The sequence below is a fragment of the Muscardinus avellanarius genome (assembly GCF_963383645.1).
Source record: "Muscardinus avellanarius genome assembly, chromosome: 4".
NCBI classification, from domain to species: domain Eukaryota; kingdom Metazoa; phylum Chordata; class Mammalia; order Rodentia; family Gliridae; genus Muscardinus; species Muscardinus avellanarius.
The window spans coordinates 156,338,228-156,365,799 of NC_137789.1; the positions used below are offsets into that span (position 1 = coordinate 156,338,228).

The 27,572-nt window shown below is 49.1% G+C and overlaps 1 protein-coding gene across 1 annotated transcript in view; it reads right to left on the bottom strand.

The window, feature by feature from the left end:
• The window catches only part of DHX32 (DEAH-box helicase 32 (putative)), a gene marked incomplete at both ends in the record, with an annotated part of 37,189 nt that overhangs the window by 2,606 nt on the left and 7,011 nt on the right, over window positions 1-27,572 (bottom strand). Inside the window, 8 exons of the mRNA XM_080693809.1 lie at window positions 9-196; window positions 1,663-1,812; window positions 2,500-2,691; window positions 9,553-9,711; window positions 9,804-9,903; window positions 11,260-11,505; window positions 16,793-17,165; window positions 23,745-23,938. Of these exons, the coding sequence (XP_080549935.1) occupies window positions 9-196; window positions 1,663-1,812; window positions 2,500-2,691; window positions 9,553-9,711; window positions 9,804-9,903; window positions 11,260-11,505; window positions 16,793-17,165; window positions 23,745-23,938 (1,602 nt within the window). The remainder of the gene's footprint in view (window positions 1-8; window positions 197-1,662; window positions 1,813-2,499; window positions 2,692-9,552; window positions 9,712-9,803; window positions 9,904-11,259; window positions 11,506-16,792; window positions 17,166-23,744; window positions 23,939-27,572) is intronic.

Consider the following 27,572-nt stretch of genomic DNA (forward strand, 5'->3'; position numbering starts at 1 on the left):
CTGCTCACCTGCATGAAGTACCCGGACAGCAGCGCCTTCTTGACGCTCAGGCTGTTCTCGCTGGAGCCGAAGGCAGGCTCCGCGTAGGGAAGCTCGATCCGCTTGATGATCTCCGTGAGTTCCGCCCGGATGATGTCGGCCATCCTGAGTGCAGAGCAGTTGAGGAAGTGATCGTGACACCATTTCTCCACTCCAGCTGGCAGAGAGGTACAAAGGGGCAGTTAGAAAAGAGCTGTGCCCCGCGTGAAGGGGCCGCACTGCCTTCGGCAGCGCACTCTCCGCTTCTAAGGAGCGGGGCACGCGAGCGCGGGGGGAGGTGGTGGGGCGGGGCTCTTGGCTAGCCAGCCGTCTGTGGCACTGCCAGCGAGGGGAGGGGGTGCCGGCGACACCTGTGCCGCCGCTGAGGTTCTGTGATCCAGGTGCACTGTGGGAATGGCTGATTTAAGAGTTCTTCTTAATCTGCAGCTGCTGAGCAGCAGAGGAGGCTGTGTGAAGAACTACATTTTATTTTCCTCTTGTGGTACTGCTGATTGAAGCCAGGGGCATTGCACCTCTGAACTACACTCCCAGCCTTTTTTTATTTTGAAACAGTGTCTCATTAAATTGCTGAGGCTGGCTTTGAACCTGGCATCCTCCTGTCTCAGCCTCCCAAGTACTGCGATTATAGGCGTTCGCCACCATGTCGGAATAAGGTCTACATTTTTGTCTCAGGTGTGGTGAGGATGTACACGGCTAAAGCATTTAATCATACCAGGAAGGAGAAAGCTTACAGTGTAAACTGGTCCACGAAAGCACCTCACCTCTCACTCCCCCAAAGGACTGCTACCTGGGATCATACTGGTTCTGCTGCAGTGACGCGCACTTGTCTCCCCAGCCGCACCTCCTGTAGTACAATGCACTCACAGGTTCAGTGTGGTTACTCCCTCTTGTCACTTATAATAGTTCCTCCTGGACCTGGGATGCACATGTCTTGCAGCGTGCAGAGGATCCTCGTGTACCCTGTCCTATCCACTCAGGCCTCGGCAACGAGAACCTGTACTTGGTCAAGCATGGCCGCCCTCCTGTCTGTCCTCAAAAGATGCCCTGAGGCCCCAGATACTGGCTCTGCTGACAGCTTTTTCCTCTCAGCTCTGAAACACTAGCTCCCTGCTCTTTAAATGAGCCTACTGCCTGCCTCGTTTCACATACTTTTCATGCCATCTTTGGAAGCAAAAGACACTTCATGGGAAATGGTGCAGTGACTCCTCCTTTAAGAAAGGAGCTGCTCACTGGCCGCCTGGGCTCTGGCCTCGTAGAGGAGTGTCCAGTTTGCTCTGGCACGTGGGCTCCTGTCTCTGCCCGGGGCCACGCTCAGGCGCACCTCCGCCCCCTCGCACTGGGCAGCCTCCACGCCTACGTGGAGTGGGGGTTGGCTCTTGGTGGTCTGTTCCTTTCTCCATGGGCAGAGCCAACGTGCCAGGCTATGAAAAGACACACCAGAGCTCTGACAGGTGGACGCTTAGAGACATCTGATCTTCCCAAGTCCCTGTGTCTCCTGCCACCGTGGCCCTCACAAGCTGGAGGTACGGGTGGTGAGCCGAGAGCCACTCTTAAGAACTCAGCCTCACTGGGAACAGAAGACGGGACGAGGTGGTGGCTCCCGAGAGCTGCAGCGCCACTTACACTGGCTGGCGCAGCTCAGCACCACGTCTTGGTAGGCCTTGTAGATGTTGATGAGGGTGAAGTGGTCTCCTTCCGGATGTAGAAATGTCCTCCAGGAACTCAAGGCAGCCTCTTCTGCTCCCGGAGGCAGGTGCGAAAAGCAAGACGGAGCTTTGAAACACAAAAGTGGTGCGGTCAGAGCTGGTGAGCACGCTCCATCTTGTACCAGGGGCCGGGCAGGGTCACTACTGTTTGTGGGACTCGCCTGTCTTGGTTCTCTGTATTTGTAACTCTTGTTTGCATAAAGGACAAAGAAATTAACAGAGCGCTGTCCTAATTCTTTCTCCTTTGTCCTCTTTGTTCTAACCTAACTCTCCATGTTGCTTTGCTAAGGTCTGTACCACCTGCCCATATTCCAGCAGAAATTGAAAGGACCACGGAGCTCGGAGCCCAGACACAGGAGGGCTAGGACTGCGCTCTGATGTAGCGCGACGTCTGGTCTGTGCTGCCAGCCCAAGAACACAAGCAAACGGGAGCCGGGAAGAGTAATGCCGGGCAACTGGAGTCGCGCGCAGCGTTACTTGGGAAGAGCACTGCTAGTGGCTAAAACAAACGTGACATGTTTTCACATGCCTGGTTAGAAAATTCACTGGATTTTGATTTAGATTTTTAATGTAAAGATAATTTTTCTATTTTTTCCTTTTTAATCTATTAAAACACTTCACTATCAGTTCAAAAGGCTAAATGAACTGGTCACTGTCTCTGCTATGTACCTCTTGAAATACACTTTCAGCTGGACTGCATTTACATCTCTACGTGGCACAAACTCACAGCACAAGAGCAGTCACTGAAGGATACCTGTGACCATGGCGGCAATGGTTAACATCTCATCTACACAGTCAAATTCGCAGGCTGCTAAAATAGACTTGGAGAGCTGTGGGTCCAGAGGAAACTCTGACATGATGATTCCAAATTCTGAAAGATTCCCATCGTTATCCAGGGCTGCCAGGTAATCTAAGTCTTCCAGAGCCTGCATCAAGCTTTCTGGTGCTGGGAAAGAAAAGAAAATCACAAAGTCTCCACAGTGGAGATGAAGGAGCAGGCACTGGATTTTCTCTCCTGCATAATACAAGCAAACAGGAAAAGCGCGTTAAGCGCAGTATGCAAGACACCGAACCTCGGGCAATGAGGGGCAGTGATTCCTAAGGGGGAAACTACCCGGTGAGCCTTGCGGTTGTCCAGGGATGCCTTACAGAGCCCACAGGGAGGGAGCCAGGCAGAGCCTGCCAGCCGACCACGTTCTAGCGTGCAGAAGGCCCAGGGAGACTAAGGTGGCCACGTCCCAAGATCAGAGTCCTGAGAGCTACACAGAGATGGACACGGATCCGACTTTCCTCCCCTGACCAGGCAGCAGCATGTGGACACACAGGCATAGGAGGCTCTGTCCTCTGTCCCAGGCCAGAGAAGGAGCCCCGGGAGAAGACTAGAAGGAACAGTGGCTCATGCTCACATGGGACGGAGGGCAGGGTCCGTCCCCACCAGCCAGATGGGAAAACCCGATTCGCAAGCACATAATCATCCCAAGTCCCTGTGGACAGAATCATGGACCAGACCGAGCATGGCTCTGGTGCTGCCGGGCAAATCTACAGGTCTTCATAAGAAAAAGCTTCGTTACGTCACAGTGACGCTCACTGGTCTACCAGCTGCGGCACTTTTATTAACATTAACTCATCTGGCTCAGTGGGGTCCCTCTTTCTTGCCACTGTAATAGTTTCGCCTTGACCTGGGGTGTACATGGTTGGCACAGGAGCCCGAAGGGTCCTGAGAGGGTCACACTACAACCCAGGACAGAGCCCAGGGATGTGTATGGGAGTGCATGCATGCCCACTGCACGATGCCCAGCCTCCCGTGCCAAGTTACACACTGCGTAATAACGGGAAAAGCGTAGGGGCCTGGGACTCACACAGATGACAGGAACAGTAGCTAAGGGCGTCTGAACTATTGGCCTATGCAAATAAAGACCGCAAACTGATTTTCTCCATCCTTTTAGTTCTCTTCTAGATTTATGTAACATTGATAATGGTGTGGGGTTTATTATACATGCTTAATCTCCACCAAAAACCTATTCAAAGCAACCCATTTATTCTTTTTGTCCTTGCAGAATAAAATTCTATTAAGATAGACTTTTAACCCGTCCAGCACTTGCTAGACCAGCACATGCCACAGTAGGAAGCAGGCCCTGCGCCGTGCTGCTCCGGCAGAACTGTTCCGAGGCTGCGAGTCTGCGCTCATTTGTCTCAATCCCAGAATGTGCAGCTGGAGGGAGACGGAGCCCGAGGGGACTTAGGAGGCAATTTAACCTGTCGGCATCTGGAAGTTTACAATGACAGATAGTCAAAACTCACTTATTTGCTGTCTGAACTTTGACTCTGAAGCTATTTGTCAAAGTTTCAGGCAACCGGAGTGGCTCAGAGGCATAGTCACAGGTCCGTCCCTGGTGCAACCTGACCCACGCCCCTGCCAGGCCCACGACGGCGCCCTCAGGAAGCCTCGTGTGCCCCGAGGAAGGATGCGGCGCCCCGGCCCTGCTGGAGCACAGCAGGGCAAGAGATCATCTCCATCTGCTAACCCGCAGCAGGCAAGGGGGACAGGAGAGGACCCCGGAGATCTACGGGGAACCCAACTCCTGCTGGAGGACCCAGGTGTGGCTTTAACCACACCTGGGAGAAAAGATGCTGACATCTCCATTGTCTCTGAGTTTTCCCAGTAGGATTTAACACTGAGTAGAAATTGTGGCTTCCCAGCGGGAGTCCTGTCCTGGATTTGACCCCTCTCTCCTGCCAGGGTGCTGCATGTAGCACTGGCATTCTGCTTTCTAACTGTGGGGACCCTTAGGCAAACCATGTGGCAGAGATGAGACCTTGCGAGGCCACAGTGCTGGGAAGGAAACAGATGGGCTCTTGAGAAAAGTAGTTCTAGCATTCCATCAGAGCCGAGTGACAGGAGGGGACAGCTGAGGTGCTGCGGAAGACGCGAAGCAGGTGCAGGACTGAGCGTCTTAGAGTAATCGGAGCAGGGGTGCTGGGAGTACCAAGTTAGTCACTGAAAGCTTTTTAGAAACCATTTCATTAAATCAGCAAAGCTGCTGCATTTTAAGTTCCAGGATCTTTGGCAGTTGTTCCGCTAAGATTCTGGCTTGGCAACCAGGTTCTGTCCCCAAATAGCACGACGACTCATATTTATGCCCTGCAGTTGAGTTGGCTATATACAGAATGAGGAATAGAAATGACTTTGTGCTTCTGTCCCTGGTTCTATCGTATTTCTGTCCCTGGTTCTACTGGCAGAGGATGTTCTTAGGGTTTTATTAGACCACAGAGTTTAAGAATGCAGATTAGAACGAAACCTAATAAATAGCTAAACAGGATTTGCTAATACTGCATTCAATATTTTAAGATATCTCCCCACTGTGGCCCAAGAAAATTATCTTAGGTAGAAAGCAGAAGGGTTTAGCTGAGGGTTCTTATGATGGTGCTTTGCGTATGTAATCCATGGTAAATCCCGCCGACCAACAGAATATGAATGCTTAGGGCCCTCTTCTTCACAGATGTGGAAAATTCTGAAGGCGGTGCTGAGGGGAAGGCTTGCCTGCCAGCAGCAGGCCACTCCTTGGAATCACTCGCTGTGAGGTCATGCCTCCCCACTGCCATCACCCAGAGGAACTGGACGGTTTCCCTCACAGGCTTTCTCACGGTTCTCTGTCTTCTCTCCACGGAGCCCCAAGTGCTGAGCTCCAGCACGTGTCTGCATTTTTCTCCCATGGCACCAGCAGAAAAGCCGGTTGCAAACCAAGAGGTCATCCTGGAAGCCTCATCTTGTCTTCTGAGCAGCTGTGTGGGTTTGCTTTGCTTTTCCCAATTGAAGGCCTCATAGGTCATTCCAAAGTCAGTCGTCTGACATCTGCTGCCGTCTAGAGCGCTGCGCCTTGGTTTGCCTTGCGAGCTCCCATCCAGGTGCCCCAGCCTTCCAAGGGCAGCCGCAGGCTTGGGCCGTCTGTTTCTACCCGGGCAGTGAGCTGGTCCTGAGCTCCCTGACCCAGATCCACAGTGCCGTGTTGTTCACGGTGGAGTCAATCCTCAGGCAGCCAAGGGAGAAAGAAACCCTAATCTTTAAAAGGAGGTTCGTATCCAGGGAATTCAATTAATAGCCTGTAGCCTAGTTATGCCAAATTCATTTTCACATGGTTCGTGAATCCTGAAAAGGGTAACAAGTTTGCTGCGTTTGCGGATTTCAATTATAAGTTGAAATAAATGCGGCAGCTGCGAGCATCTCTTATCTTTTTTTGCTTCCAAAACGATGAGTCAGAGTTAATCCAGTTATATTTTCCCAAGCGCAGCAGAAAACAGTTGTGTGTGTATTGTCAGAGGACAAAAATAAAGGGTCACCCTGGCCCTTTTGTCCCCAGTTGGCGGCTTTAGGCCTCGCAGAGCCAGCAGCGCGGGCCCTCGAGAGCACAGGGACCCCAGGGCTCGGCCCCGAGGCTTCGCTCTCACAGGTGACACTCCGAGCCTGCTCCCGTCTCCTGGCAGGAAGAGCCTGCAAGGTCAGCAGTGGGATTTCTGGGCCCAGAGATGAGCGGTGGGGTTGGAAGAGCAATTTTCCAAAAAGCAACATGCTTCTTCAGAGAAGGATTCAGAACGATGACGAGGGCCCATCTATGACAAAAGCCCCGAAGCTCTGCGGTCACCAGCGAGCAAGGACGAAGGCGGAAGGGACCCTCCTTTCGACTCCTCCTTCCCCAGGGCCAAGCCAGCGTGGCGGTACCGTTCACAAGCAGAGCACACGCAGCTGAAGAAGCCCCTGCCCCATCCTCCCCGCCAGGCCCCTGCCCCGCCCGTCTACTCGCTACCTGCCACCAATTTTACTACTTGAAAATATCTGCCTAAGAAAGAGGAGCTGGCTTGTCACATGCACGGCACAGCTTGACATCACATCCGACAGCCATTTCTGTCTCCAGAGCCACTCCTTTGAGGCACGCATATTTACCACAAACACCCACCACTTAAGCTAGCTAGAAAGGGGCCAGGTCTGGTGAACCCCCCTTTTAGGGAGGGAAGCAAGGAGCCCAGAAAGGCTGGCGCACATCCTTGAGGCGGCTGGGCAGCCCGACTGCTGTGAGCCCCGCGCCCCTCGCCTCGCTCTGGGAATGGAAAGCCAAGCTCTTCCTTCCAGCACTGTTTCCTCGGGCTTCTCCTTCCTGCGTGCCACGGAGGCGCGCTCAGCACGCCCAGCCTCTTCCTCTTCACAGTCCAGAACCTCCCCCATGACTGGGCGCTCCGAGATCTCCATATCCTCACCTCTGCGGAGGCCAGAGTCTCCGGCGCAAGGGCAGCCTCCCGGGGCTCCCAGCCTCCTCCCACGGGGTTACGCCAGGGCACCAAGCGTGTCTGGGTGGGGGAACATGCGGATTGCAAAGGTTGCTCTCAGCCCTCCTGCTCTCAGGACAGATGGCCCCAAGGAAGGAGCAATTTAGAAGGAGGAGGAGCCTGGCCGTGCCAAGGTGCCTCTGCTCCTTCAGGTAATCATTGTTTTGTTTTATTTTTTAACGTAAGAGTCAAAGAGTTGGCAAAGCAATTGGTTTTCAAGGTGTCTGTTGGGAGAGAGGCGCTGGAAGGCCTGGAGCTGGGGCGCATGTGCCCATGCTGGCGCCCTGTGCGGCAGGGGGCTGCTTCTGGACTGGGGGCGGGGCCTCCTCCTCCTCCTCCTCCGCATCAGCACCGCTGTCTCCAAGCACACTGCCTCCAGTCTGCCTCCACCTTTTCACTTCAAAGGTCAGTGCCGCAGGTGACCCTCTTCTTACTAAAAATGGCCTATTCTAAATTCTACCAGTCATTTAAAGACATACTTAAGAAAGAATACTCTACCCTGCATTTTCTCAAGTGCTCACGAATTCAGGTGGTGCCACTGGGCAAAGGAAGCCAGAGAAGCGGCATCAACAAGCAGCGCTCATGCCTTCCCATTCAAGGGCACCTCCGCCATGGCCTGCCTCCTGGCTGGCTTCTCTCCTTGTGCAATGTGACGACATCAACGGCCGTCACCAGGCCAAAGGGCTGCCATTTACCTCTTAGGTAAACATACTGGAAAGTTCAACCACCAGGCTTTTCCCAAAGTATGCAAAAAATGAAGGAAGAGCCCTCTATGTAAACCATAAGTAAAAACTGATCTGTCAGCTGAAGGCAGCCAACACCCTTAGGTGCTGAGCACAGCACGCGCGTGGCTTTATGACATTCATACACTCAGGGAGCAGGGTGGCAGCCAGGAGCACCCACCCTTAGGTGCCGAGCATAGCACGCGCTTGGCTTTATGACATTCATACACTCAGGGAGCAGGGTGGCAGCCAGGAGCACCCACCCTTAGGTGCCGAGCATAGCACGCGCTTGGCTTTATGACACTCATACACTCAGGGAGCAGGGTGGCAGCCAGGAGCACCCGCCCAGTGCTCCAGAAGGGAGAGCAGTCCAGAACCATGGGCCCTCGGAGCTAAGCCCGCAGAGCCGCGGCCTGTTAAGGAGACAGGACAGCACGGTCGAGATGGCTTTGTGACCACCGCGGGGGCTCGAGTTCACCTTCTCTACTGGGAAAAGCATTGCCTTTCTTCGTGACTCAGTTTCCCCATCAGGAAAATGGAGCAAACGCTGGCCCTGCTCCCCGCTTCTCGAGGCTGCTGCCTTCCGTGGTCCTGAGTGCGTGCGGACGGCATATAAATGCTGCCGGGCCCCGAGAGGACGGGGACGGGCCCCGAGAGGACAGGGACGGAGTGAGCAGCCGCAGAAGGGCCTCTGCCAGCCCTGCTTACCGGCTGCCTGTTGGCATTGGAGAGGAGGCGGCCAACGCCTCCCCAGCGCTGCGCCCAGACTCGAGGGAGTACTTCCCCGCCCCCAGCACCTGGAAGGCAGCCTGGAAAGGCAGGAAGGCCCGGCTGACCTCATCACACAGCACCTCTGCAGCGCCTGCTCTGGGTTCCCGGGCCTGTGACACGGACTCCGGAGGCTCGTCCTGAGCAGCCGGCTGTGGGGCAGCAAAGGAGAACCCAGGGTGCTCGGATGGGCTCCCTGGGGTACCCCGGGGTACTCAATGGAGCTCAGGAGGGTACTCAGAGCACCCAGATCGTGGCCACAGAGGCTCAGTTCAGAGCTTAGCAACAGTACCCCTCACTTCAGTGCTCCAGCACTAAGCGACCTCCCAGCACCCCCCCCCCCCGTTGTTTTCTGTGGTGCTGGGGATAGAACTCAGGGGCTCTCTACCTCTGGGCTATACTCCCAGACCTATTTTATATTTTTATTTGGAAAAAGGGTCTCACTAAGTTGCTGAGAACCTCACTAAGTACCTGTCTTTGAATCTCTGAGATCCTCCCGTCTCAGCCTCCCAAGTACTGGGATTACAAGCGTGCACAACCACGCCTGGTTCCAGCTTTTTTTTTTTTTTTTTGGGTGGCACTGGGGACTGAACTCCAGAGGGATTCTACCTCTGACCTAAATCCCTAGCCTGATTTTATTTTTTATTTGGAAACAGAGTCTCACTAAATTGTCGAGGCTGGCTTTGAACCTGCAATCCTCCTGTCTCAGCCTCCCAAGTACTGGGATTACAAGCGTGCGCCACCACGCCTGGCTCCAGCCCTTTTGTGAGACAGGGTCTTGTTAAGTTACCAAGGCTGCCCTCTAGCCTCAGCCTCCCAAGTAGCTGAGATAACAAGTAGGCACAGGGTTTGTTTGTTTGTTTAGGTTATCTTCAGAGTCTTTTGCTTCTCATGGAGAGTATGTTTCCGCACTGCTGGGTCCCATGTGTGCTCAGAACTGAGAAGAGGCGGGAGGTCAGAAGTAAATCTCAGCCAGGGGCCCGTGAACACAAAGCTACCTGGTCTATTCATGAAGTCACAGTGGCCCAAGCCTGCGATGTCTATCCTCTTCATAAAGAGCACCATGCTGGTCAGGCTGGCCTCCTGCATTTCTGCTGGTCTAAGTGGGCTCATGTCTTTGGAGGCGAATTCTTCAGTGTATAGACAGAAAAGTTTTCCTAAAAGAAATCAAGGAAAGCAGTTTTAATGTCTTTGCAGTGGCCTTCGTGCAGGACTCCGCGCTGCTCGATTTCTGTGTCCTCAGCACTACCTGAAGGAGACGATCCCAGAATCTGCTTGCGAACCTCCGCTTGGCTTTGACTGATGGGCTGCGTGACCAGCGAGGTGGCTCTGATTCTGGGGTTGTACACCTTGAATGGGAAGACAGCGCATTAGCACAGGGAATCGCGGGGCACAGCAGCGTGCTGTCATGCAGGACTGCGCTGGGAAAGGCTCCTTCTGTGTCCAATATTTACTACGGTTTCACTTGCCAGGACGTGAAAACTGCACGTGCTTTGAAGGACGGGTGTAAAGGCTGTCTGCTTTCACCATGGCTACAGTATCTATGGCTACAGTGACTATCATCACCTGAGATGCTGGTGAACAGGGACCGATCCAGAGAAACAGGGCTCTGCTGTCCTCAAGTTTTGTGCACACTGAGCTTTCCCAGGTAAAATGACTACTGAAAAGGCAGTAAAAAACAGTGATTTTTTTTTTTCCTGGTCTTGGAATTGAACCCCGGGCCTTGCATCTGCTAGGCAAGTATGCTACCAGTGTGTTATATCCCCAGCTCTTCTTTTTTGAGACAAGGTCTTCCCAAGTTGCCCGATCTGGCCTCACACTTGCAATCCTCCTGCCTCAGCCTCCCTGGCATCTGGGATGACTGGGGTGTGCCACGGCGCCTGACGCCAGGAGTGATTCTTGTGGAATCTTAGGGGTAAGCGATAGCCCTGGGTTCTCTGAATGAGGAAGTAATCCAAGCAATATCTACTTTAACTGGTGCCAAGAAATCTTCACAACTCTGCCACAGCCAGACAAGGACATTTGGGAAGCCTAAAGCCACCCAACATATATATAATATTAGTCAATAAATCAATATTTGGTCATTTCAGTTCTCAAAATCTATGCTTGCTTTACTCCAGTGTCTTTAGAATTTGAGATAACAACTTTCACTTTTCATAATTTTTTATTTGAAGAGAATGATAAAAACATTTTATTAAAATAATTATGTCTTTATTAATATTTAATAATTTATTAAATCTTAAAGTTAAATATTTCATTAAAATGATCTACCTTTGAAAAATCTGACACAAGAATTTTGTCCACTATAAGCCAGTATTTGCCACGAACTAAAGTCAGTGCACTTGGAAATAATTTCCAGTAGGTTCCCTGGGGTGAGAGGCTATGGCTTTGATGAAGGGCTACCAAAGCCGCCAACAGACGTACACCGGAGACTGGTTTAGGAGGTAAATAACCTGCGCACCGGTAACCTGCCCTCAAGGCGACACGGACGAGGGAGTCAGCACCTTTGTGTTCGAGTTGTGGCTCAAACACAAAGTTAACACTGGCGAGACGGGCCAGGGCCTCGCCTGCTCTGCACACGTGACCAGGCCACAGAACCCCAGGGCACAGGTTCATTCTCACTTCCTGGCCAGTAAAATGGTGGGAGCCCAAGAAAGGGGATCTGGATGCTGAGCCAGCAACTGCGTGCTGCAGGTACCAGTTACCGTTCTCCTCTCCACGCCCACGTCGATAACGAATCTGACGGTGTCACTCCAGATCAAAGCCTCCCCAGAGCTGGTAGTCAGCACCACTCTCCGTTGCTGGGTGTGGCATTTCTTCTCGGTTTCCTCAACTGGCTTGAACAGCCCGCACCTCTCCCTGGGGTACAAAGGGACCACCACCAGCTCTCCAAGCTCTGGGTTCAGGTGAGCTCCTTCTTGACAGACCATCTCATAGGCCTTCTCAATATCCTGCAGTCAAAGATAACATCATCCGTGAGAAAGATGCGCAGTGCAAACACTCTAAAAACTACTCTAAAAACATATCAGAACTTAGTAACACTGTAGGCGATTCTGCATAATGTATACAGGGAAGAGAGAGCCTGTGCTACTCCTACAAGCTTCTCTAAGAAAGAAAAGAAGAACTGGATGGGAAAATGTCTCTGGAGAAGTTAAATATGATTTATAAACAATTCCATTGCTTTTAGTCCAGAATGGTTTTCCTCTTGTGAAATGAGTTATCTTTGCCTTTATCGCACGATTTCTCCTGAGAAATAGTGCCTGAGGCAGTCTTCTCTATCCATCGGCGATGACAGGCAGACATGACAAAGCCCCATCAGGGTGCTGCACACTGCATTCTGACGAGCTGGCACCGCAGTCTTCAGACTCCCTGTAAACCGTGGATTCAGAACCATCAGCACCCTCATCGGGACTCTCCTAAGGATCATTTGGCCCATTACCACTTTAAAGTAGCGGAAATGCAGTAAGGTAGACAGAGCCCACACGGCGACTGGCATCTTAGTATAAGTCAGGCATTTAGAAATATCTGTTTAAATACATGTCAAATACATTGGGGAAAATGTAAATTATACCAGATATGGTGGCACAAACCTATAATCCCAGATACTTGGGAGACTAAGGGAGGAGGACCCTAAGTTCAAAGCCAGCCTGGGCAATTTAGTGAGAACCTATCTCAAAAAAGAAAAGGAGGATTGGGGCTATAGCTCAATGGTAGAGCACCCATGGGTTTAATACTCAGAGCCACAAAAATGAATAAATAGTAAATTATTTGATGTAAAAGTATGTATAAAGAATGTACAAAAATATATGTACAAAATACTCAAAAAGCTAGACATGTAAGATAGTATTTTGCTATTTCTCAAATCATAACTAGTTATTTATTTTTTTTTAGTGGTACTAGGGGTGGAAGCCAGGGGCTTTTTGCCTCTGGGCTATACTCCCAGACCTATTTTTATATTTTATTTGGAAAGAGGGTCTCACTAAGTAGCTGAGAGCCTCACTAAGTAGAGGCTGGCTTCGAACCTGTGCGATCCTCCTGTCTCAGCCTCTTAAGCATGGGGATTACAAGCTTGCGCCACCACACCCAGCTCATAACTAGTTTTATAGAAGCTTATAGATGCCACTTAATATAATTTTGACTCCTTTTCACTTGCCAAAACTTTACCTTGTGAGGAGCCTAACAAACAACCAATTGGAAGAAACTCCACTTAATGAGTTAGGCTCGGTAGGTTTCACAGTACTAAAAAGATGACTGCCCACGGCCAGTGTGTCCAGCTTGGTCCCATGTTTCATTTTTGTAGCTGCCGACTCCTTCCTTCTGTACCACTTCTGTATCACCTTTGAGTTGATCAACTCGAGAGTCTTAGAGGAAGGCGGGTGTTGAGGCATCCCAGATCTCTAAGCACCGGGCTGAGCTGCGGAGAGGTGGAGCCGTGGCTGCGCAGCTCCCAGGATGGAGCAGGGGCGGCTCCACCAGGCAGGGTCGCAGATCTGTCCTCGTGCTCATAATTCCCTTTTCTGTGCAGTGGATTTACTTGTGTTTTTTTTTTCTTTTTTAATGGGCAAACAGTAGGATGGTTGATTGTAATAAATTAAAACTTGCTGACTAAAATCATCAGAACAAGCCAGGCATGGTGGTGCATGTTTGTAATCCCAGAATTAGGGAGGCTGAGACAGGAAGATCCAGGTTCGAGGACAGCCTCAGCTACCTAGTGAGGAGGCCCTTTGCAACTCAGTGAGACCCTGCTTCAAAATAAAGAATAAATAATAGGGCTAAGAGTATAGCTTAGAGGGAGAATGCCCCTGGGTTCCATCCCCAGTACTGCAAAAAAAAAAAAATCAGAACAAAATTATTTCTACATTTTTATAATCCTGATCACTTTGGCACACCTAATATCTTTTGCAGGGATAGTCTGGACATTAGAAGGAAAAGAACAGGTAACTGAGCTCCTGGACCTTCTGCTGCCTGGCCTTCTTGGGCCCCCAGGCTCCCCCTGGAGACTGGGCGAGAGCTTCCAGGACACACTTACTGCTCCACAGACGATCTTGGTTGAAAAGGTTTGATCCAGTATCTCCCCTGAAAGCCATTGCTCATTATAGTAATCTCAACCTGCACTGAAATACTTAGAATAGTACTCAAAAACTAATTTTGGCAATGTATATATTTATTTTTTATTTTTAAAGAGTCTCACAAAATTGCTAAAGGTCTTGCTAAGTTGCTGAGGCTGGCCTTAAACCTGAAATCCTCCTTTTTCAGCCTCTTAAGTACTGAGATTACAGGTATGTTATACCATGCCCACTTTGGCAACCAATTTTTTATATGTTTCTAGTTGCTAAAACTTCTTAGTTGTAGGTGGGTTCAAATGTTGAATTTTTTTCCCAAAGAATGAGTGAGTGGGTGTGGGTGTGGGGGGCAAATCTTCAGTACAAAAAAAGAAAAGAAAAATAGATACTGTATATAGTGTAGCCTCAAGAACAGCTCATATAGGGCTTTGAAACCACAATCTTCAAAAGTTAAAAAATGCTTAAAATATGCAGTTGGAGCATGCTAACATGCTCCTTTTATTAACTGACTTGATTCTTAGTCAGTGTATCCAGTGCAAATATTTATACATGTGAACTTTCTTTTTTGAGTGGTACTAGGACTTGAACCCAGGGCGTGCTGCCTCTGCGCTCCATTTCTGGACCCATTTATATTATAAACAGGGTCTCGATAACTTACCAAGGGATGGCCTTGACTGGTGAGCCTCCCTCCTCAGCTTCCCAGTACTGGGATTACAGGTGTGTGCCACCAGGCCTGGCTGGGACTTTCCTTTAACTATTTCCACAGTTGGACAGAAACCACACAGAAGGGAACTATCCAGCAGCTATCAAGCTCCCAGAACAAGAGCAGACTCGCAACGACACAGACATTTCTCCCAAAACTCCAACACAGTGATACCGCCTTTGTGACAGCTCATGCAGCCGACTGCCGGCGAGCTGGCTGGACTTCAACCTCAACTTACTTGCTCTACTGAACCTACTTCACCTTTTGTTTTCAGGCTAAACATTCAGGCTCTCAAGACGCAGGGCAGCATGTGAATTATGACTAATTCACAGCAAGCACAGTGTTGAGCACGAGGTGGGAATCTGCCCCACACCTGATAGGAACGTGTCACCGCCTCCCCCAAGTCAAACTGTGAATGTTTCGGCGGCTTGAAATGGACGTCTGTAAGTAATAAGTCACACCCAGTACATTCTACTCGACTGCCTGGGCTTGTTCTCATGCTAGTTTAGTGCTAGGGTGGGTTTTAAAGAAACTTCGAGCAGCTTGGGGAAAACGGTGATCAGCAGCCATGAACAGGGATTCCAGACAGAGAAAACCCTTTCCAAGACCACAGGGGCAGACGCCTCAACTGGGCTGGGGTCAGGGAGTAAAGGAGAAAAGCCCACAGGGCACTGTGCTGTGCTGAGTTGTTAGGCATACCAGTACGGGGGAAGGAAAACCCGCTAACACCTATGGAAGCGGGCCGGGCCAGGGGAGGAGCTGGTTTCCAGGGGAGGGCTGCAGGAGGCAGAACCGTACTAGCTGCCTTGCTGGGCAGAGCAGTGCTGACCTCGGGGAGTCCAGTGCTCTCAGCACCCACCGCTGGTCCTCAGGATCTACCACGGACCCTCAGCACCCACTGCTGGCCCTCAGCACCCACCACTGGCCCTCAGGATCCACCACTGGCTCTCAGCACCCACTGCTGGCCCTCAGGATCTACCACGGACCCTCACCACCCACCACTGAACCTCAGTACCCACCACTGGCCCTCAGGATCTACCAGTGGCCCTCATCTACTGAAAGATTAAGATGATTATTTATCCCATAACTCTTAATTACATTTTTTCTTTTTGTGGAAATGTATGTCCTCTTTTCCATCTGGCGATTCTCTCAAATGTTTTAGATATCTCTCTCTCTCTCTCTCTCTCTCTCTCTCTCTCTCTCTCTCTCTTCCCTCCCTCCCTCCCTCCCTCCCTCCCTCTTCTTCTCCCTTTCCCTTCCTCCCTTCTTTCTCCCTCTCCCTCTCCCTCTCCCCCACCCCAACACACTCTGGTACCAGGGCATTCTACCTCTGAGCTATACTCCTAGTCCTATTTAATTTTCTTACTTGGAAGCAGGGTCTCACTAGGATTCTGAGGCTGGCTTCAAACCTGCAGTCCTCCTGTCTCAGCCTCTCCAAAACTGAGATTACGGGGTGCGCCACCACTCCTGGCCTTAAATTACTTTCTTAAGGAAACAAGTAAAGCTTAAGAAGAAAACTCTCTGAAGCTCCCAAAGCTCAGCGCATCTGCCACCCCTGCGCCCTGCGCAGAAGCAGAGCTGGCGCTGCTCCAGGGCACCCACGTGCGGCAGCAGGCTCCGCCGGGCCGGCCGCTCGGCCACCAGCTGCTGTCAGCCCGTGGCACGTGCTTGTTGGTCTCTGTTTAATCACAAGCTCCACTACATTTTTGGGGTCAAGGTCTAGAAACTAGTGCTTTTCTCTCTGAGTGAAATGAGAAGGGAAGAGGACCAGGCATAGAGTCTTGAGAAGAGGTCCAGTTCTGGTACTCCTGAAGGCTTTTTGATTCTGCTTACGGGACTCGGGGAGGGGTCAGTCTAGCTCAATTTAAGAAATGTTAACTCTAAATGGTACCTTGACTATATAAAAGCAGCGACAGCATGGAAAAGAGATGTTTGCAAGAAATCCAAGTGAAGATTTTTCTCACTCATCTTTTAAGAAGAGGAGTCCCTGCCAAGGGAGACCATCTTCTGGGAGCGAGAGAAATTATGTCCTCCCCATGCCCCAGTGACTACTGCGGGAGTGTTTGTGGGAAATCTGTTGCCGCCCAGGGCTCAGGGCACGCTGCTGATGGTCAGCATGTGTGCCTGGGCAGGCGTGCAGCTGAGAGTCCCTGTGCGTCCACTGTGGGAGGCCCAGGCCCCGCAGCAGCCCGGTGCGCCGTGCCCGCCCGGGAGCTGGCTCTGGCCCTCACCTCTCCACACCCTGGCTCTGTTTCCAGAACAGCATGTGATTTCAGCAACACTTCCTCCCCCCCTTTCAGCTCAGGTTTTATTTACCCTGTGTCTCCTGCTGCTGCTGCTGCAGCCTGAGTGTAAAAACCTGAGGTGTGATGGTGCCAAATATTTAAACACACAAACGGGAGGTGCATGTTAGTTATTAAAAGCCTCCCGAGTGAAATCCTCCTTCCATACTCAGGTCACAATGTGGCTTACTTGTTCACAGGCCAGGAAGACGACGATGTCACCCTTCTCCCCCGCGCGGTGGATCTCAGAGATGAGGCGCACGATCGCCTGCAAGGGGTCCTTCTGAGCCCCGCTCAGGTGCACCACCTCCACCGTGTGCTGGGTCCTCACTTCTATGAGAGGCACGTTTCCATAGTAGGAGCTGAGTTTGCTGGTCAGGAGCGGTGAGGAGTTAATGATGAGCTTCAGTTCTGGTCTTGCTAGTAAGACATCTTTGAGAAGTCCAAGCAGCACATCGGTTGCAATGCTTCTTTCATGGATATCATCTAAGATGATGACCCCATAGCTGCCCAGAAAAGGGCTGGACATCATCTCTCTCTGCAGCATATCATCAGTGCAGTACCTAGAAGGAAGAAACGTTACAAGTAGAATAGTCTCGGGCAAGTCGCGCAAAGAACTTCCTAGCAGCAAAAATGCCTTTTTCTTACGTTCTTTTCTCTAAGTCTTTACTGGGGTGAAGGCTCCTTTGAGTTGAAGGAATCTGCTGACTTACAACACAGAACACACGCTAACAAGACCGACACCGGTGTGTCCATGTTCACGGAGTCCCCAGGACCAGCGCAGAACCCCAAGTTAGGGACTTCTCCCTCAACGCTATCACAAATAGCAAAGAGCTGCAATGAACATCTGCCCTGAGCTTTATACGCAAAGCATTATGCTAACGCACCCGGTCAGGCAGGCATTTCCCCCTCTGTTACATGAATGGAAGGATTCTGAGCCACAAGGAAGAGCTAGAGAAGGCCGAGCCTGCTCACTCTGAGGACTCCACCTCTGGTGGTGCAGTGGGAAACTCTATTGCCAAGAGGTCAACATCTATGCATCTGAAATCCCACACAAATAATAACCAAAGAGAGCATCTAAAAATAACCATCACTTTGAGGGCAGCATACAACCTGGCTGGAATGGCAGGGGCATGGGGGCAGGGATCATTGTGATTTTAATGGATTTTTCAGTCGTTCTTGAAAATTTTCCTTTTTTTGTGTGTGTGGGGCAAAAGGAATTGAATCCAGGGGCATCTATTTCTGAGCTAGAGCTAGATCCCCCACCCACCCCTATTTTGTCTCTTTCTCCCTCCCTCCTTCCCTCCCTCCCTCCATTCCTTCCTTCCTTCTTTCTTTTCTTTTTCTTTCTCTCTTTTTTGTGTGGTACTTGGGATTGAGCCCAAGGGTATTCTACCTCTAAGATATACTCCTATATACCTTTTTATTTTTTTTGTGGTACTGGGAATGGAACCTTTCTACCTCTGGGTTATACTCCCAGACCTTTTTTTAAATATATATATATATATTTCATTTGGAAACAAGGTCTCTTAAGCCAGCGCAGCTGGCTTTGAACCTGCACAATACTCCTGTCTCCACCTCCCAAGCATGAGTATTGCAAGCGTGCACCACTACGCCCGGCTACCTTATTTTTTGAAATAGGGTCTCTCTAGGTTACTGAGAGTCTCACTATGTTGCTGTGGCTATCCTCGAATCTGTGATCCTCCTGCCTCCTCCCAAGTACTGGGATTACAGTCATGTGCCAACATCCCCAGTTGGAATTATATTTTTTAAATAATACAAATTACCTATAGTTCAGCACCATACAAATATCTTTCTGACACTGTTTATATATGTACCTATATTATTGCTGAAGACACCAACCTTATACATTTTCTACCCACTTATTTATTATTGTACGTAGCAGCTCTAAGATGCGTCAGGAGACGTGCTGCCTGCAGGGTGGGTCCTGGGTTTGGAAACTCAGCCGTGGGCGTTTCTCACCCTTTCTTCCCATGACCGAGCAGCAGCTCACTGTGCCTCAACTGCGTAAGCCACGGAGGCAAGTCGGGGGGCTCGTGCTTACCAGGCGCCACCCCCAAGTCTAGAGTTGGAACATACTAGGCAGTGTGTGGATGTGACCAGTCCCGGCTCTCAACTCCGGGCACTCAGTTTACACATGCGTTTCTTGGTAGGATACCAAGTGGGTTTTCACAACCCACTGCTGGGGAAACTGGGCGTGTTCTGTGTGACTCCACTGGGGAGGACTCTTAAGGCTTGCTCCTGGTGTCTTCTCAACTTCCCGTCCTCCATCTCCCCCGCTGACCCTGCTTTGCATCCTTTCACTCTAAACGATTTTCTGAATCCACCTTGTGAGTCACCGAATCTGGGGGTGGCTTGGGGACCCTGGCACAGCCCTCAGTCAGCCCCTTTTGAAGGCAGAAAGGAAGGAGTGGAGGCACTGCTTTAGCTTGTAGGCCAGTGCATATACCTCTCACTTAACCTTAAAAATAAATCTTCAGGGCAGACATTATGACCTCAGGTTTTTAAAGGAGGAAACTGAGGTTCAGAAGGGCCAAGTGTGGGGCAGAGTCAAGATCTACCCCAGAGCTCCATCGCATCCGAGGCCGCTGGGCCACAGGCTGCTCCCTGGGCCTCCGGGGCTGGGGGCTGGGTTTCCTGCTCTTCTTCTCCGTCGCTTCATGGGATTAAAGCATTCAGCCACTGGCTTTCTTTTCAAACACATTCTCATCCCGTGCCTTACCAGATGAGTGGCACCAAATTGTCAATCATCCCTTTTCTCAAACTAAAAAAAAAACCGTCTCAACTATTACAGCGTTGTACTTCATGAAAGGCACAGATAAGTGCGTGTGCTTATCCACAGTTTAGCTGTGAGATCACCTTCACTAGGGTGAACCGGCCTGATACCATGATATAAATGACTACGGCTTCATCTCAAAAATGATTTTCACCTATGCTATTTCTTTAGTGATAAAAATTGAACTCTTTTTCTTTTTCTTTTTTTTTTCCAAAACTCTAAGCACTGACCTTTTAGGAAGCAATGGTTACCAGAAGATGGAGGAGGTACATGTGTTATGTAAATATATCTAGCGTTGCTCTTCTAGGGAAGATGGGGACCCATTCAAAACTGCCAGGCTCGGCGAGCAAGGCCTGGCCTTCCAGACGACTGTATGACACTAAAGGAATCACAAAGGCTTGACCCTAAAACTTACTGCACAGACCTTTATTTTCTCTACATAATACAAAGACGTATTCCTTACCTTTATGTTAGACACTTCATGTCCAATGCTTTGAAACATGCTATTACTAATAACCATGTAAAATATAGACAGGTACACTGCCACCGTTTCAGGAGATGCAGTTTATACTTCGAATCCCTAAGGCTTGAAGGGAACAGTGGTGCACACCTGTATCCCCGCTGCTCAGGAGGCTGAGGCAGGTAGGATGGCTTAGTGAAACCCTAGCTCAAACAAAAAGTAAATAAAAAGGGCTGGAATGTGGTTAGTTCAGTGTAGAATACTCCTGGATTTAATTTCTAAGACTTCCAGAAAAAAAAGGTCTTAAGAAAACCAAAAAATATAAAACAATATTTAAAAGTGTTATTAATATTTGTTAAAATTTTATAAATTGAGATTCATCTTAATAAAAATGTGAGAACCTGTAAGTTCTCAAAAATGAAAGGGTCAGTGTTTAAAATCTATGTCTTGCCGGGCGTGGTGGTGTATGCTTGTAATCTCAGCATTTGGGAGGCTGAGACCGGAGGATCGTGGTTCGCAGACAGCCTCAACTACTTAGTGAAGCACTCTGTAACTTAGTGAGACCCTGTTTCAAAATAAAGAATAAAAAGATAAAAACAGGACAGGGGATGTAGTTCGGAGGTCGAATGCCCCTGGGTTTCATCCCCAGACCCGCAAAAAAAAAATAAAAATAAAAATAAAAAAATAAAAAAATAAATAAAAAATAAATAAAATCTGTCTTACTTCTATAATATATATAATCCAACAAGACTATTACAGGTAAGTAATATTCAGGTAACTACTATTTAAAAAAGGCCAGAAGAAAGCTTAAATAAGAACCAAGTTGTTACATATAACACCTAGAAAAGAAATGGATAGTGGGTATAAATATACCTTAGCTGAGGGCCTACTGTGTGCCTACTAGATTAGTTACTAAGCTATTACAAAGAAAACAAAAAATATTAAATATAGAACACTGACTTCTATAGTAAATGATTAACTTTAAATCCTCTAATTTATATAGCTATTCAAGCCAGGCATGGTGGTGCACACTTGTAATCCCAGCATTCAGGAGGCTGAGACAGGAGGATCACAGTTTATAGACAGCCTCAGCCACTTAGTGAAGTTCTCTGAAACTCAGTGGGACCCTGTTTGAAAAAAAAAAAAAAGAATAAAAAACAGTGCTGGGGTGTAGCTTGGAGGTAGAATGCCCCTGGGTTCCATCCCCAGTACCTCCTCCACACAAATAAATAAATAAAAATTAAAAAATTAAAAAATCTCTTCAATCTCAATTTATCTAAGATTATGGCTAGCCTACATCTCCAGGAAAATTAATTTGGCTTTAGTTATATTCATAAAGATACAATAGCAAATTTATCATTATAAAAACAGCTGCCACCTATGCACACTATGTTTCAGTCCCACCTGGTCCTCGCAATCCCCCTGGCTGGGGCACGGGTCCTCCAGTTTGATGGAGGAGGACAGTGAAGCCAGAGAGGGCAGGTGGCCTGCGTGAGGTCTCATCAGTAAGTGAAGGAGACACTCACAGTACAGCCACGCAGCCTCCCTCCAGAGCACGGAATCCTGGAGCAGGTGTACGTGCTGTTTTCTTTTACTTCTGGGGAATTTTCAACGACTTCAGCCTCCTTCCCAAGAGGAGGTGCTGCTCCCAGCCGTGCAGCAGCGGGCCTGTGGACTCCGCACCCTTGTAGGGAATATCAGGGTAGAGAAAAAAGCCCGAGGTCCTGGCAAGAGCATTGTAAGGTTCAGATACAAAACTCTGAGAGCACAAGGCCGCCCAGCGGGCCCTGCAGTGGCCACAGCAGGCTAATTCCCATTTGTCACCAGAGGTGCCTGCACCACAGCCCACCGCCCTTTGAAGCTCTCGCCCTATTGGGAAAGGAGCACTTTTGTGTCAATCGCAGTTCTTCCTTGGGCTGTCAGAATTGAATGCTGGAGTTTTCCACCTAATACAACCCCATGAAAGCCAAGTCCAACATGCGATAGATGTTTAAATGTAAGGAACGTCTTGATCTGTTCTTACAACATGAGAAGATTTTCCTCCAATTATTCCTCTCTATGGCTTTCTTAAAAATGAAAAAAAATATATATACACACACACACACACACACCTTACTTCACATTAAGATAGAACTGTTATTTAAAAATGACTATAGCCAAAGGAGTTTCAAAGCCTAGATGGCATTACAGAGATTAAACACAAGCATTGACTTCAGAACCTCATCAAAGTCATTTTTTTAAAACCATGGCAATTCAAAAGGCTGGTGTGCACTGTACAGACAATGACCCTGCTGGCGTGGAGATCTCTCGCCCTTCAGGGTCATGTCTTGCCCTGTCCAACTAGTTTGTGAGTTCTTGAGAGGCAGAGAGCTTTATACATTGCTTCTGTCTTGCTCAGTCCCGCTTATTTAATAGGTAAATTATAAATATATACTAATTCCAGGGCTTGGGGACATCAGACTGCATCACAAATGTATCCTCCAGAAGTTCAAGTCAGAATGCTTTTGGCGTTTAGATTCCCTTTGCAAGCCGGGCGGGGTAGCACAGGCTTGTCATCCCAGTACGTGGGAGGCTGAGACAGGAGGATCAGAGGTTCGAGGGCAGCTTCAGCAAGTAGTGGGACGCCCAGCAACCTAGTGAGACTCTGTTTCAAAATAAAAATGAAATATGGCTGGAGGTATCGTGCAAAGATAGAATGCCCCATGGGTTCAATCCCTAGCAATATACACACACGCATGTGCACACACACACATACACACACACACACACACATACACATACATGCCCACACACACTTCCCTATGGCTTGAATTAGCCTGAAGACAAACATCATCTATTTCTGAAGCTAGACCTTTGAAGGGCAGCAGCCTAGTCCAGCGAACTGAGCCGCATGGGCTTTCTGAATGGACACAGAGTTCCATCAATGCCTGCAGCACCTAGCTAAACCAGGGCTATCTTCTTTCCTTCCAGATCAAATTAGTAAACTCTACGGGACACACACATTGGGCTCTGGGGACATGGGCCTGCAGAGCCCATCCTTGTCCTGTTTTTACAAGCAGAGCTTCCAAAACGGTGTTCCTGGCAGCTATAGGAAGGATTATGGGCACGCAGACACTCCAGTCCTGAGATGAGGAGGAGCAGGCAGTGCCTTCCGTTTCTTAGGGGAGCTGAAGCTGGGGGCTGGTCACCTCCAGCTGGAAGCATCTCTGGCCATTTCCATGAGATACTGGACACATGGTCACTATCTCAGGGATTATGGTGGAAGGCCCAGGCAGTGACTTCCCTTTCTCTCTTCTCTTCTTGGAAATCTCACAATGAAGCTAAACACAAAAAAGATACCGCAATTTCTGGCAGCCAGAGAAGGCTCCTTGGAACCCAAATGACTGGAAGGATACTGGAAAACACAGACCTCTGTGGCCGTGGTGGGAGCCGATGGCAAGTTTCACTGACACTCAGCCAGGGCTTCTGACCCTCCGGGTGTAGGTGCCTAGGAGCCCAGAAGAGGCCAGGGCATTCCGGGGCATTCCAGGGCATTCCGGGGGCGGTGGGTACACGGGATGGGAAGGTAGCTGCGTGGGACACCAGGGGGCTACAGCTGCCAACGTCGCTGGCACGTGGCAGCGATGAGGCCCCACCAGGAGGCAGATCGGCATAGGTGCTAACTCCAAGGCTGGGGCCATACTAAGAAGCTTGACTCTTTCCTGAGGATTATGGGGGTCACAGAGGAAGTTGAGGCAAGGGCTTTCCGCTAATACCAGTGTGCATCAAGCAGTAGACAGAAACCACACAGAGGTTTCACACACACTAGGCAAGAACAGGGCTCTTTTAGGATTACAGACCCCAAGCCGAGAATCACAGGAAGCAGATGAAGACTTCAAGACCCACCTCAGGATTGTCTCACTGGTACAGCAGTTCTCAAAGGGGATCACGTAGCCGACTTCATGACCGATGTTCACGTCCATCTCGTCTGCCACCCGCAGGGCGAGCTGGACGGCAGTCTGCTTGTGCACCTGCGTGCACACCACGCCCCCGTGCTGGTAGTGAATGGAGAGGCAATATTCAGCACACCATTGAGGGACCTTCAGGGAGAGAGAGCGCAGGATCAGCTCCGCCAGAAGAAACCACAGAAACACCAGGCGGCTTTTCAGAACAGGAGTCATTGTATAAATGACCTTTCTCTTTTTTTAACCCGTGAATTACCAGTATGGAGCCTTATTTAGTGGGATGCTGAACCATGTGTACTATGTTCTGTCGTTACTCAGTACAGTTAATGATGCACAGGAAACGTTAGTGGGGAAACTACAATGGTGAAAGTTTGACTTCCAGACCAAAAAAGGCAAATAAAAATAAAGCAAAAAACGAAAGAGAATTACTTTTAACCTAAGCTGTTGCTGAAAAGACCACAGTATTTATGGATTATTATTTTATTTCTGGTAAGAAGAAAGCCTCATTAAAAATATGGATTCTGGTATCCGCTATTATGTTTTAAGCAATGTGAATATTAAACAGCATTTAAATAAAATATGGTAACTAAAATACAACATTTACATTTAAATTTAAATCGTATTTAATCATAGCAAATATCTAGATAGGCCTGCTTAACATTTCTCTGGCAGCAAAAGCTAAAATATTCTGATGATTTATATGAGCATATAAATAGGATAATCAACCAACCCATTTATAAAGGAGTCGATTCCAAGCAAGACTGCTCTTGAGCCATTTGATTTTAAAAATTATTTTTATCTAAAATATGCTATTGCTGTTTTTTTTTTATAAAGTTCATTTGTGCAAGATCTATTATGGTGGAAAGTACTGAATCCATTTGTATGCTACAATCTTAAGACACTTAATAAATTATACTTTATTAAATCATTGCAATACTTTAAAATCAATACTTTAAAATCATTGCAAGAGTGTTTTTAAATAGATCTTAGGTATTTATTTGTTTATTTAATTTTGTATGATACGGGGGATGGAACCCAGGGGCCTTCTTTCTCCAGGATATACCCCCAGACCTATTTTATTTTTTATTTGGAAACAGAGTCTCGCTAAGTTGCTGAGAGCCTCACTAGGTTGCTGAGGCTGGCCGCAAACCTGTGATCCTCCCAAGTATTGGGATTCCAAGCATGTGCTTGTAATGACCACACCGAGCTAGATCTAAGGTCCTTAAAAGCTGTAACACTGGTAATTATCCTGCAGTCCGCTATGCACTAGCCTCATCCTGGAATTCTTCGACCATGATCCTCACCGTAACTTTAAGGTGGCAATTCCAAGTGAACTGCTGCTGCAGGCCGTATGGCTGGAGTGACTAGGGGCACAAACGCACTTTCCCCATGTTAGGGCAGACGCCAGCCTTGTCAACAGGTTGAATTATTTACTCAAAGCCTCCTTTGTTCTATGAAAAAACAAAGTGTAAGATGCTACACTCAGGACATACGGAATCAAGGCAAGGTCCAGGCGGTGACAGACTACCTAAGAGCCTCTAAAACCAGGGTCCCACCGGGCTCGGCATGGGTGTGGCTGGGTGGACCACCATCGCCCAAGTTTGTGTCTCCTTCCCTGTACAGTGAATGGGCTGCTTCACGGCTGGGCTACCGGGGCTTGCTGTCAGCGGTCACCTGGTAGGCAGTACATGCTGGGCACTTCCTGCCTCCCATGGCCCCTTGTCAGCTGCCACCCCTGCCCCATACACAACACACACACACACACACACACACACACACACACACACACACACCCCGACCTGACTAGGCTGTGAGCGCTGAGAGCAGAGACCTATCTGTCCTGGTCACCTTTATTCCAGCACTCAGAAATATGTGTTTCATGAACAAATTAATTTCTTACCTTTCTAGAAATTTATTTAGTACTGGGGATTAAATGCAGGGGCATCACACCTCCAAGATACATCCCTAGGACTTTTCATTTTTTATTTTGAGAGTCTTACTAAGTTGCTAAGGCGGCCTTGAACCTGCAATGATCCTCCTGTCTCAGCTTCCTGAGTACCGGGATTACAAGCATGTGCCGGCACGCCCAGCCAAACCCTCTAATTCTATACAGTCTATCTTGAATGTTTTATAATTTCCAACCCAACCGTGAGTTCACATGAAATCTGTCTTCTTTGCTCCCTGGCGTGTAATTTGCCTTTTATCCTTACCAAATCCTTACATTTAAGCTGATTTTCTTCCTGTAAGGGTCACTAGGAACTCACTACATATAGCATTCATGTGAAAAGTGACATTCAAATCGCTTTTTGAAGCTTTGCCTCCCTGTTAGTCTGGAAGATCCGTAAGCTGCACGCGTGTAGTTTGTATGTGTCACCAATACTTAATAGAGGGTCTGGAGAGAGCAGGGGAATGGGTATTGAGATGGATGAAAAACATTTCTTTAAAGGAAGAGAGACAGGCTCGGGCTCAGGACTGTGGGAGAGACGTAAGGAAGCTGAGGGTGATCTATTGCGAAGGAAGACTAAGCAGTGGCCACTAATTATATACAGGAAGAAAACAAGTATTCCACGATCTTAATAACAAGAAATCAGACAGTAAAGTGAGACGAATGGCTGAAGCAAGACAGCAGGAATGCAAGGAGGGGCACGGCCCTAGGAGTGTTGGGGAGACAGAGTTGGCCCGGCCAAGCGCTGGTGAGGGTGTCAGGGTGGCCATCCCAAGGCAGACTGCGAGCAGGCCAGGAGCCGGGAAATGGGCGAGAGCTAGAGGCGGGCCTGGCAGTCTATGATCCAGGACCTCAGAGCTAAAAGGATCTCCAGAGCAACCCCGTAGGCCAACTCCCTCATTATACACACAAGGAAGTCGAAATGGGAACAGTCCCTCGTATGTGCAATAAAAGATACCACGGGAGACTGAGAACATACATATTTTGCTCAAAAATAGGGGTGATCCTTTAGTAGCCAAATTCTGAGCTGAGCAGAATCATAGCTAACGACAGAGAGCCCGCTCAATGGTGGCTCTGATGGTCTGAGACACCTCTCTCCTCTGGAAAAAATTATTATGGGTATAATAACAGTAAGTGATGTAAACATAGACTGCAAAGTTGATCTCGGAGTAGAAAAGGAGTAGACAATGATCTGTCCTAGGCGTTAGAATTTCCACGCACGGGTATGCCTCTGGATCACTCCAGGCTAGCTAAGGTGCTTTCATTTTTTGAGACAGTCTTGCTAAACTGCCACAGCTGGCCTTGCACTTGCGATCCTCCTGTCTCAGCCTCCCAATACTGGGATTACAAGTGTGCACACACTGCCTGGCTCTAGGATGCGTTTTGAAGTCTGATTCCTTAGTAAGCTTGAGGTATTCTCTGAAAACCGTTACGATGCAAGACTGCTGGAAACGTGGACACTCAGTAATTCCACAGGTCGATGGGTGCGCAGCTGTCCAGGGGACGCGCGTGCTTTCTGCACCATCATCAACGTGGAACAGACTGCCGGTGGCAGCACTCCTCCCTTGGCTCCGAGGCACCCTGCACTGCTCGGCAGCACTTCAGCTGCCCCCAGAGTCCTCTTCTCACCTCTGGCCCTGGCTCACCTGCAGCACAGAGGGCTCGCTTCCTCTGGGGCTTCTCTTTGGAAGGCCCTCCCATCACAAAGCACCAGGCAGGGAGTTGGCACTCCAGGAACCAGGGAAGTGTAGCTAGCTGTGCCTCTCCACAGGCTGTCTTCAGAGAAACACTGAATTCCGGGCCACTGTGGCTTAGAGGGCACCG